General features: G+C 38.8%; 1 protein-coding gene across 1 annotated transcript; it reads left to right on the top strand.

The window, feature by feature from the left end:
• Nucleotides 1–11,876: 11,876 nt before the first annotated feature.
• On the top strand, nt 11,877–13,184 carry LOC136691491 (uncharacterized protein F54H12.2-like). Its single transcript, XM_066664049.1, has one exon. It carries the CDS (start codon nt 11,877–11,879, stop codon nt 13,182–13,184), a length of 1,308 nt encoding a protein of 435 aa, XP_066520146.1.
• The last annotated feature ends 213 nt before the right edge of the window (nt 13,185–13,397 follow it).

Here is a 13,397-nt window from a genome sequence, read left to right as displayed (position 1 = left end):
GATGAAAATGGCTGCATCATTTAAAGCCTGTGGACATCTTTCACCTTGTCCAGCACACAGGCAAAATTCTGATTCTGATTTTGTTTTTCTTGTGACTTTGTGCGTCAACATTTTCAGGGAAAGATTTGGTAAATTTTCGGTGGCATTCAGCCACAAGAGAATTAATGAGGTACTGATTTTGGATGATTAGTTCTGATTCACAAACACCCCTCTACCTCTTTATAAACATATTGGATAGAGATCCATCAGTCCAGAGAACACAGTTCCATTGTGTTACAGCCAAATGTATATACCCACACTTGGCATTGAGCTTGGTGACATTTGGCTCATTGTGCAACTGCTCCAAAGCATCCAATTCATTTCATGTTTTTCTCTCTGCACTCACAATTGAACATCTGTGTCCACAATTCACTACATTTTAATTCATATCCTTAACTTTAGCTTTAGCTTGTAGTTTGATAATTACAGAAAATAGATAGTGCATTAAACAAAACATTTTTCATCAATATTCATCTGCACTAATGCTACATAATGGATTTTTCAATAATAAGTTAAAGGAGTCCATTCTATTCTCATTATCCTCACAGATGTATGGTCATAAAAACTCTCATTACCAAAAATAAAAAAGTAGGTAAAAATAGATATGTGACCTTTATCAATAGAATGCAAAAGCAAAGGAAGTTTAGAATAAACTAAATATGTTTAGATTAATCTGAACCCAAACAGATGACTGTAATATTACTTCTGTGAAATAATAAATCAACCATAGTTCAGTTACAGTGGTTTACATCACAATTATTTTTTTTCGCCTACAAAACTTCCTCAGTGACTTCTTCCTGGCAGCTATGTATACTTTCAGACATTTATCACCCATTTTCACCTTCCTTAGGCAACTGAATTACCACCTATGTTGCCTGCTTCAAAATATCACTTTTATCTGTTCTAAAAGCACATGAGGGATAATAAACATTATGGTAGATTTTGTATGTTGGAGTTGTGGTTTTTAAGTGTCACTGGAAAGTGTAACATTGAAGACAAGTATAGAATTATGGAATTTCAGTAGACAGATATATAAATGACCACAGAGCTGTAAATATGTTATTATGCCATTGAGGATGTCACAAATGGGATATAATAACAAATCAAAACTGTATTTGGTAATATTGTAAAGTGAATATTGGGGCCTAGAATAAAAGTAAGTAAAAAGTAGAACAGGAAAACAAAAATCAATCAACATGTGATGACAGTACGTAGATCTGAGTAAATAGAACAAGCTACTACTCACCTCTGCCATAAAGGAGTGATAACAGACATGCTCTTTTATTTCTCTTGTCACAAATCTGTATTAATCAGCTTTTCTTCATCAAGGAGGTTAGTCTGAGTGAGTCAGATAAGAACTATAAGAGACACTTTCAGCAAGCCTTGTGACAGGCCCACCCATCATGTGTTCCCCCTGACAGACAGTGGGAAAAAATATACACCTTTAGGATGCATTCTCTTTGGTGTAATTCATCTCTGAACTCAAACATATTGCCCGGGGTGCAGCTCTAATTTATGAGCTAAACCCTCAGTATATCCTAATACATATTGAAATGTCACAATGCTGCACCCCCGGGGCAATCAAGCCATCTCTCCGATTCGAATTCAACATAGCAATTTCAGCTCTCTCAAGAGAGACCAAATATATCACACACATGGACACACTCACAAGAGCATCTAAAATGAGAGTGTGGGTGATGAATGTCTGCACATTGTTTTCAGGGGCAAATTGATTCATTGAGTCGCCCTGCCGCAGCTCCATATTTCCATTTCCTCACAAAGGAAAGGGTGCATGACCAGGACCCAAAAAAGAAGAGAAGAGTTGAATAGTTCTCATTTGTTGCCTGATCCTTCTATTATAATACAGAAATGTCTTACAATATCTCTCACAAATACGCAGTGCTCTGTGTGCAGCTTTGCATAAAGAAGTCCAACACTGATTTCAAATTAGCCGCACAATGACCTGATTCTCCACATTCATTCAGCATTACACTCGCCATTCTCTCACTGATTATTTTACAGAGTCTTAGACATTTATTGTTCTTTCCATGCATTATGTTGCATATGTTAAAGGAGACATAGCCAACATTGCTTTACATCTTACCATGCTACACAACCATTTTCCAGCCTCCGGTGTTCTAACAGAACACACCTGTGTTGGTTACTTGAAAAATGGACCATGTTCTGACTGGATGTTGATAAGCCAAACTGCTATAGGCTAAACAGACCAATACTAATAACAAGTTTACACACCACTCAGCCAACTGATGTAATGGTGGAGCATTAGTGTATGTTGGTCAGGCACAAGTGGATCAGACGCATACCCACTATTAGACATACCTACCTTGTTGGTCCACCTTGTGGATGTGAAGTCAGTAGCTCATCTGTTGCAGCACCAGTTTGTGTAAGTTTCTGTCTAGTCTTTCATTAGTGGTCATAAGACACTGTTGGCTGGATATTTACTACAGGTGGGCTATTCTCAGTTTAGCAGAGAAACAGATGTTTAAAAACTCCAGCAGCACTGCTTTGTCTGATCCACATGTACCAGCACAACACAGACCAATATGCCTTCACTGTCTCTCTGTTGCTGCAGTGCTGAAAATGATCAACTACCAAAATAAGACCTGCTCAGTGGTTGTCCTTTGTGGTCCTGACATTGATGAACATTGATGAAAAGGGGCTAACAAAATATGCAGAGCCAAATATGGTATACAGTCTGTAATTGTAGAGATAAAATGCACCTGTTTGGTCAGTGCAGCTCCATTCAATTCAGTTGTGATGAGTTGAAAATGTGTTTGTGTTCCAGAACTAATCATTCAACATCAGTACCTGATCTCACTAATGCTCTCGTGGCTGAATGCCAGTAAATCTGCATATAAATGTTCCAGGAACCTGTCTAAAGACTTTTGAGAGGGCAGAGTTGTTACTGCAGTAGAGAGGGACAAGCAGCCCTTGAATTTGTTCAGAAATGTTTGTAAGTACAGTGGGATACACCATGCACTGGTATATGCATTCCATCTCTGGCCATGTTACTTATAAAGGCTCAGATTAACATTCACATTCTCAGGCCTCCTGTTGATATGTTACATCAGCGGCAGTCTCTGAAAGCCATGCTGATTTCAACACTGGTTTGAAATGGGGCCATTTATTTATAAAAATAACAACTGCAATGTGTTGGTACTCAAATAAAGAATATGTGGTTTAGAAAGTTTAAGATAAGTCAGAATTAAGTGATTGTTTTTTAGCAAAAGTTGTTTCCCTTCAAATTGTCCCAAAAAACCTTATGTTTCCTGCAAGATATCAGTGCCCACACGACTGAGATATGAGCTGTAGATGATGTAAAATGCAAGCAACCAAACATTCTGGGAACGGTTGCGAAACAGGTACCCTCTGAAACTCATATTAATTTGAATTGATTCCACGATCTGGAAAACTTGGGTCATTAATTTCTAATCTTTCTCTCAATCAATGTGATGCCCATATTTAACTGAGCCAGTATTGAGTAATTCCTTAAAGCCAAGACAGCCTCATATTTCTTCAAACCAACACAATAAATAATTCTGTTCATCACAGCTTTTAGACACCTCTAAGGGTCATAACTCCATGCAAAAATAATAATCATTTGAATAGAAGTAGTATGCATAAAATAAAGTGTTTAATATTATCCATTCATTAGAACTTGATGGAATGTGATTTAAAGATACCAACAAAGGGAACATCTAATATTTTTCATGTAGGTATCTTCTAAAACAGATAAAACATACTTCTAAAGCAAAAAAACATGAGTAAAATAAATAAATTGCATATTTTAATGCATTAGTGCAGATATTTTTAGTGCAGATTTTAACATTTTGGGGTTAAACTGACCATGTCATTTTTTGAGTCTCAAACTGAGCATTAAATAAACCTCCATGTTTTGGAAATAAGGATTAAACAGTGGTGTTAAAGAAGAAACTTGCTTTTCAGAAAATTTCATATGGCATTTAGGGTTTACACACCCTTGTTTTTAGTTGATGCTACTGTCAGCTTTCCCCTAATTTGCTCTCAGTTGGGGAAGAAGTAAAGTATACAGTGCAGCACTGAATAAGTCTTAGAGGAAGAGTTTATATATCCAGTGTCTGCAAGAACGTCACCATTCTGTCTGAGAAGAATGTGATGATGCTTGTGTTCCCAATGTCTCCCTTCAGGATTTCAAATATCGGTGACCTTTTTGGAAGGGGTCCTTCTGTGAATACATTGAGCTCTGCTTAAGCTCAGCCCAAGACTCTTTTCAAGAGATAAGCATTCTTCTCATACAATAATGCAGTTGAATTTAAAGGACATTACTCCCTTACGCCAAGTGAGAGTGCAGTATGTGGCAAAGTCCTCCTTGAATTCACCTTAAGGGCTGCTCTTACTGTGAAATAGTAGATAAACAGAGAATGTAAAGAAAATGTGTATATGCATTATTTGGTAATTGGCCATGTACCTATAATGATTAATTAGCCAGTTTTGGGCACATTTATATATTTGCTCATGTTTTGAGGGAAAGTGCTTCAATTTTTACCAACCCCATTTCTAGAAAAGTTTGAGTAAAATTGTGTAAAATACAATAAAAACAAGAATCTGTGATTTGTTTTTAAGTCTTTTGTTTTATTTAACTGACTAAAATTACAAAGAAAATGTATCCATTGTTTTCACTGAAGAACTGGATTGTGTTTTGTAAATATAAATTCATTTAGGATTTCACACCTGCACTGCACTGCAAAAAAGTTGAGACAGTGGCATGTTTACCACTGTGTTACATTACCTTTCTTTCCATTTATATTGTTTAATCATTTAGGAAATAATGACACATATTGTTAACGTTTTGCAAGTGGAATCTGTGACATTTCTGTGACTTCAGCTGCTCAACAGTCTGTGCTTGCTGTCTCCTCATAGGAGACAGATGTGGACTGCAGGCAGGTCAGTCAAATACATGCATTCTATGTGTAAAAACCATGTTGTTGTGGCACATACAGAACAAGGCCAGATATTGTCTTGCTGAAATAAACTTCCCAGTATATGACATCGTCTTGTCGGCAGCATGTGTCTCTCTAAATAAACAATGTTCACCTCCACATCGATGGAAATTCTCACAAAAGCATGTCACTCAGGCCATGGTCATTGATACAACCCCCCATTCCATGAGAGATGTTGGCTTCTGCCCCGATTGCTGGTAATGTGGGGAATTGTCCCTTTTGTCATTAGCACGGAAAACACGGTAACATTTTCTGACAACAGCACCCTTATCTATTGTCCTTTGGACTAGTCCAGATGAACTCAGGCCCAGAAAACTCAGCATTTCCACATATAATTAATGTGTGATGTTCTGTATGTGTAGTAGACTATTAGGTTGCATTTCTTGGTGTAGTGGTGGACTGTGTTATATGACAAGGGTTTTCCAAAGTGCTCTTAAAAACATAGAGGTAGTATGCCGTGCCATCTGAGGGCTCAGCATTCCAGCATTTCAACAATGTTGCCCTGCACAGACAATCTTTGCTTGGAACCTCTGTATTTACCATTGTTATGATACCTTTGCCTACTACAGCTCACCTACTTATTATGGCATATTTTAAATTCAGATGTTTAAGATTCTTAAATATTCTATAGCCATTTCTCTCTTACATTGCCTCTGTCTTGCCTTTTTTGGAATGAGTTGCAGGCATTAAATTCTAAATTGTTTATATTTAAAAAATGCAGTTCAGTGGAAACAATGGACAAGAGAATTAACACATCACAGATTCAGGGTTTAATTGCACTTGCGTCATTATTTCAGCAAAAAATTAAGATTTTTGGGGAAAAAGATCAGTGTGCACCATAATGTGCAGAAAAATACATAAGTGAAACCTGACTACTAACATAAATGTGGTTACATTTCAATTTGTAAAGAACCTCATGGAACTAGTTTAAACTCATTCACACATACACACACATTCACATACCTACCTATCTCATTCACATTTAAGAAAATGCTCCAAAAGGGGGCACTACTCCATGCTTTGCATCAGAGACATTGTCCTTGTCATCCGGTTGACACCTCACCTGAAAAGCCAGTGTGTAAATTAGAATAGCTTTGAATTAATGTAATTAGAGAGCAAACAAAGAGAAAGCTGTGAAATTCTATAAAATGTCTAAATTCTTCTTTTCTTTCTCTAAGGCAGAAAATAAAAAATGCAGGTCCTGGCCTGGTCTGGCAACTGACAATAAACGTGTGTCAAATAGCCTGTGGTGTCATCATGATTGTCTCATTAGAGGACTGAATAAATTATTGATTTTGATCTGCTCGCTTTGCTGGTCTTGGGGGAGTCAGGATCAAATAGATTTTGCACAAAATATTCCCCTCCCAGAAAATGACCTCCTATTATCATACAGTGTGTACATGCTAATGTTCTTGTGTTAATTCTTCCATGACTGTGTGCTTTTTCTGAGCACTTTTCTGAATCTGGTGTGGAGAGGACATTGGTAAAATGTGACAGGAATCCTGATGGCTCATAAATGACTTCAGAGTCGAGTTAAATTCTCTGATGAGAACATGCCGTAACAGAGGATTGTCTAATAAGAACTGCTTTTAGAGGCCAGCCAAAAGATCCCCAAAGCAATTTTTTTAGGTAATTTGTGGTATGGCATGAAATGGTTCCCCACAAGCTAGGGCTGATTGAGCTGGATTTGTTTCTGTCGGGCCTGACTCCATTCTCCAGCCAAGACCAGAGCTTTAGACTGAATTATCTCATTTAATTCAACATTATGGGTATATCAAGTATCTTTTTTTCTGGTGTGTTCTCTTTAATACAGTGGTAATGGATTTGGTCCATTTAGGTACATTTGCCTTGTATTTCTGGCTGACAAAGTATTAGCAATGTAGTACAATATGAAAAACCTCACTTTATTGCTTTACCACTGGAATTTCAAATAGAAATAAGCGCTAAAATCACCACACTCAGTGCCAAGTGCTTGCTGCAGAGATATAAAGTCCCCACTACTGGACTGTGGAGTGGTGGAACTGTGTTTATTAGAGGGATGTAGTACCATTGAATATATTTGGAAGTTGAAGCAGTGTTTGTGATTTAATCATTCAGCATCAGTAATTGACTGCACTATGTTTCTCTGCCTGAATGCCATTAAATTCTCCCAGAAATGTTGGAAAATCTGTTGTAAATCATTCCTGGAAAAGCACCGTAGGACATACTCTTAGTATATACTTAGGTTCAGATGAAATATCTGAGGAGCACATAGTGGCCATACAGTGGTATACTTGGGTAACCCAGTAACATCATGTAGACTGATTAATCCAAAACAAAAATAGTTGAAACACAGTTCTTAATTCAAAGACATGTATCTCTAAAGTAGCGCTTAAACAGCAACACTTTTACAGTTTGTTGTCCCATATTATACCTCTTTGTTGAGCAACAGTTCAGAGTGCTTTTCTTTCAGTGCCTCTAACACCGTTCTTGTGTAAAGCAGTAGGAGGTGCATCCTGGGAATAAAAGATAAACGCTTCTTGTTCCTCAGACTCTTCATTACTGAAACAGCTCATCAAACACTTGAGCTTTAAACAGGTGTAGCAGCTCTCCTATGGGAAAACCTACGCCAGTAGTATATATCCTACACCTTCTGTCAAACACCTCTGTGAATGATTTATGACCCCTTGATTTATGACCCCTGATTTATGACCCAGGTGACAGGTCAGTACAGGATGTCCTTATATGGGCTTCCCCTCACACCTACACCCCACCCCTGACACCCTCACCCCCCAACATATTGGGGGTGTGTTGTGTTTGCATGTGTTATTTAAAATGACCCTGTGGATTTCTATGGCTAAACGCTTTTTAAAATGTCTACAGTGTGTGTAAATCAGTCTCTTTTAAGAGAATCTGCAGTTACACCAACTATTAGTTCTGAAACCAACGTTGCTTTTGCGCCAAGGAAGAAACGGCGTGGTAAAGCATTTGGTAGCAGCCCTCGCGAATATTTTAGGGATGTTAAAATTAACCTGTTTGATTCTCGGGCTTATGACGTTTGTGGGATGGTCAAAAGTGGATCAACGCCTTCCAGTGATGTCTGTTAAAAGAAACATAAGCCGACACTGAAACCACACGAAGTCAAGAAACGAACAACACGCAAGCCATCATGTTTGAGGACATTCTTCCAGCAGACTATCCCGACACCCGTGGACCTATGTGGTGTGGAAATTATCGACTGTCAGACATTGAATATACGCCGATTGACACGGGTCATGGGCTTGTAAACTACAGCTATGGTGAATCGACGGCGGTTGCCAAAGCGGTATCAGACAACAGTTTGTTGGGTCAATATGGTGATGATCTCAGTTGTGTGGACATTGCGAACCCGCATGTTTTTCGACAAGACCCGGTGGATGATTTGGCAACGTTGATGGCTAGACAACTGACAATCGCTGAAGCTCCTGAAGACAACGCTATATCTGCTCCGATTGATGTGGTGGACGGGCAAGTAAGCTCTACGGCGCTAAAACTGATAAAGTCCACTGTCGTTGTAATCCTACAACACATCATAAACAACAAGCTGAAGGAAACATGTCTTGGTTGTGAAGTGGATCACCCTAGTCAACTTCGACATTCGTGTCTGTTTGAACCTGATATCTTCTTTTTTGAAAAATACTATAAAGATATAACAAGGACATTGTTCACGCCTGCCTTAAAACAGGCCATAGCTGGGCTTCTAAAGTGTTTTGGAATAGAACTACCCCTTCTAAAAATTCAAGGATGTGTTGAAACAGTCGTCTGTGAATTACAATGCGAGCCGTACATTGTGGAAAAGCTGCAGGAACTAAGAGAAAGCCTGATTGATCAAACCTCTGAACGGTTTGTCAGCGATGCCGTTGACTGTTGGGAAGGTGATTCAAAGACTTGCAGAGCTGTTTAAGTGAAAATGGGGATAGTTTGCGGACACCAAAGTCTGTCAAAGCGTGTGCTGAAACACCGTGTGAACTGCGAATTGACACGTTTGTTGTATAAATGTATTGACGATAGTGTGGATGATTTTACACTCGTTAATAGTGTGTATGATGTCAATGTTAAACGTTTACAAAATTTCAAGAACCAAATGAATATTGTTAAATCAACATCGCATGATTGGTGTCATTTGACACAGTTATGTATAGATTCTGATGAAACAACCCTTGTGACTATTAGTAAATTACTGTCTCTCATGCCTAAGAGTGAAAATGTGGTAAAAATTGGTTATGTGCTTTGTCTATGTACATATATAATAGACATTTGTGTGATAAAACTTTCAACAAAGAAACCAATTGATGTTCGTAAAGTGATTGAAACATTTGTTGAATATCTAGTTGAGAAAAATGTAGATGTGTGTGCAAACTTTTTAGATTTCATCGATGCATTGTGAATAAAACAGTCAAACAAACAAATCTGGGGTCATTATTTTCAACAATGTCATCTATCGACACATCAAATCTTATGAGAACGGTATATTACACGCCGTCTAATTCTGGTTCATTAGGCGGTAAAAATCGTTTGAAACGGGGTGTTTTAGAGAATACAGGATTGTGTCTGTCTGATCAACAGGTTTCAGACTGGTTATCTGGAGAGGATGCATACACACTCCACAAACCCATACGACATAATTACAAAAGAAACCGGGTTATAGTATATGGCATTGACGCTCAATTCCAAGCTGATCTTGTTGATATGAGTGCGTATTCTAGGGAAAATGACGGATATAAATATATGTTGACATGTATTGACGTGTTCAGCAAATATGCGTGGGCTCGACTGTTAAAAAATAAGTCTGGTATAGAAGTCTCAAAGGCATTTGCGAACATATTAGAAGAAGGCAGAGTTCCTCAAAAGTTACAGACTGACAGGGGTAAAGAGTTTTTCAACAAACATTTTCAAAATTTAGTATCAAAAAACAAAATCACACATTTTGCTACAGGTAGTGAGCTAAAAGCCAGTGTCATAGAGCGGTTTAATAGAACGCTAAAAAGTCGTATGTGGCGTTATCTAACAGCTGTAAACTCCAAAAGGTACATTGATGTTTTACAAGATATTATGAGCGGTTACAATAATAGTTACCACCGTAGTATCAAAACCAAGCCAGCTGATGTGACGAAAGAAAACGAATCTAGCGTGTTTAAAACGCTGTATGGTGTGAGAAACAAATTAGACAAGAAAACCATATTTAAGTACAAGACTGGTGACGTTGTGCGTATTTCTAAAGTCAGGGGTCCGTTTACAAAGGGGTATGAGGAGAACTATACACAGGAGTTTTTCACTATATCAGACTGTATCCGACGACAACCACCCGTTTATAAATTGAAAGATTATGACGGTGACATTATACACGGCCGTTTCTATGAAGAAGAGTTGCAAAAAATACGCATGTCTACAGAAAAAGCATTCAAAGTTGAAAAAATTTTGGATAAAAAAAAACAGGGTAAAAAAACAATGGTTTTAGTGAAATGGTTAGGTTGGCCGTCAAAATTTAACAGCTGGGTTCCTGAAAATGATGTTGTGGACATACAAAGGCCTTAAAAGGTGTTGTACTTTGTGAACTAGTTCATTTACATCAAAGGACAAATATGGGGGACAATGGTTTTTGCGTCACACTGCCGAGCAATTCGTCTATGTCGGTATACCCCGATAATCAAATTTCTAATTATAGAACAAAACTAGCGAAACCAATCGATCTAAAAGGTGACTGGGAAGTAGGGGTGATAGAGTTTCAATACCCACGAACGTGGACAACCTTTTGTGAGATAGATGCCACATTTAGCGTCATTGATAAAAAATCGGGCAAAACAACACAAATAACACTACCTACAGGGTATTATAACCATATACCGGCATTAGTTGCTGAGATTAATATCCATCTAGCAGACCATTCAATAGGTCTTGTTTATGACCAAATAAGTCACAGGTTATTTATTAAGACGTTATCTGATATCGGTTTGATATTTAATGGTAAACTAGCCATCATCTTGGGTTTTAAACCGGGTGTGATACTAGAGTGTGTAGTTAAAACAAATGACCCGGATGTCGTACAGAAAGAGTACGCGCCACACCCTGTCGACATCTATGGTGGTTTCTACTCAATGTTTGTTTACACAGACATTGTTGATTACCAATTAATTGGTGACAGTTTTGTACCTCTGTTGAGATGTGTACATATATCAGGGAACAACCATGATATTGTCACAGTTAGATACAGTAAGCCACACTACGTGTCGACAACAAAATCACAGATAAACGATATCGCTATAGAAGTGAAAACCGATCAGAACCAGCACGTAAATTTTTCTTATGGGAAAGTGGTTGTAAAGCTACACTTTAGACCTGTAAAACAAGGAATTAGGTTTTGAAAATGGAATCTTTCAACAGACTGGCCATGGATCCTGAACGTTACGTTTCTTACTATCAAAGTCAGGCCGGAGGCCACATGCCCGGCTATACAGGTAGCCCAACAATGTATGGCGCGGGATTTGGTGGGATTTTTAGAAATTTATTCAGAATGGCTATACCGTTGTTCAAGAAGGGTTTTAATATAGCCAAACCACATCTAAAAACAGCTGCTAAAAACATTGTAAGCGATGTTGTCAGTAACGGTCTGACGCGTATGATGGCACACAATCAAGATGGGTCGGGTATGTTGGTGATGGCTCGAAAATCTGTGAAACGACCCCCTGGTAAGAGGCGTGGCCGTCCTGCTAAGAAAACCAAGCTTGAGATGAAAAAACACATAGTGTCAAAAAGAAAGCGTAAGGGGAAGCAGACAACAACATCGACCTGTAGGAAACCTGTTAAAACCATTTTCTGATCATGGCTCTACTTCATCGCATGTCTGAGGAGTGTATTAAATCAGAACTGGACTTGTTTACAGTACCTTTAACACAAACCGCTATTGAGAAAAACACTTATGTCGAAATTCCGCCGCTGTCAGCAATATCCGACACTGCCCCACTGGAGTTTTTCATAGCCGGCCATGGTGAAGATTATATGGATCTAAATAACACACTATTATACCTTCGTCTTAAAATCACAAAACCTGACGGAAGCGACATTGATGACGGAGCCGCTGTGGGGTTGATAAACTATCCTGGAGCTACAATATTTTCACAGGTCGACGTGTCCCTAGGAGACAGGCTGGTATCACAGAGTTCAAGTACCTACCCATACCGTAGCATGATAGAATGTCTCGCCAACTATGGTCGGGACACCCTGGAAACTGTCTTCTCTGCAGGCCTCTTTTATCTGGACACTGCAGGGCATATGGATGAAACAAACCCCGCAAGGAACAATCGCGGTTTGGCAAAGAGGGCCGCATTTACAAACGCTAGTAATGTGGTAGAACTGCTGACCCCGATTCATAGCGACATATTTTTTCAGGAGAAATTGATGCTTAACGGTGTTGATATAAAAATTCGCATGACACGTAATAAGGATGATTTCTGTCTAATGCGGCATGACGCGTTAGCATACAAAGTGAATATTCTCTCTGCATCGTTATTTGTCAAAAAAGTATCTGTGTCACCAGCTGTAAGGTTGGGTCATGCCCAGACATTGTTGTCAACAACGGCTAAATACCCCATTGACCGAGTGTGTCTAAAAAATTTTTCCATACCTGCTGGAACACGTGTTTCTAACCAAGAAAATTTGTTCTTGGGGACTCTACCTAAGTCTATGATAATAGCCATGGTTGATAATGATGCATTCACAGGCGCCTATAATAAAAACCCCTTCGCGTTTAAACATTACAACTTGGAGTTTCTTGCGGTCTATTTAGACGGCCAACAATTTCCAGCCAAACCACACCAACCCGATTTCCACACTGGTTCCGCCGTGCGCGAATTCTTCCAGTTAGCGCTTGCATCTGGAAGACATCTGAAAAACCAGGCATTGCCAATTGATAGGCAGGATTTCCTACAGGGCTACACTCTGTATGCGTTTAACCTCACACCTGATGAAGAATGCGGTCAACACGTGTCTTTGGTCAAATCAGGTAATATTAGACTGGAGGTCCGTTTCAGACAGCCGCTCCCGCATACTGTAAATTTGGTTGTGTATGCTGTTTTTGACAGCATCATTGAAATCTCTAACCGAAGACAAGTTTTAGTGGATTATTACTAATGAATACGTTGGAGCTGTCTGCTGTAATGGACAAAGTGGCTGTTAACACACATTTTCTCGGTGTGTTAGCATGTGACCAATTACCAACAAATGGTATATGGAAATTACCTGTGACGGCTATTGTCAATACACACTCATCTGATCTTCCTGGCGAACACTGGCTTGCTATCTACATAAGTGAAGACCGTGTCGGGTGTTTTTTTGACAGTTTTG

The sequence above is a fragment of the Hoplias malabaricus genome, chromosome 3 (genome assembly GCF_029633855.1).
Source record: "Hoplias malabaricus isolate fHopMal1 chromosome 3, fHopMal1.hap1, whole genome shotgun sequence".
NCBI lineage: Eukaryota > Metazoa > Chordata > Actinopteri > Characiformes > Erythrinidae > Hoplias > Hoplias malabaricus.
Note: the sequence above shows the minus strand (reverse complement) of the source record. Positions and strands in the feature narration are given on the sequence as shown.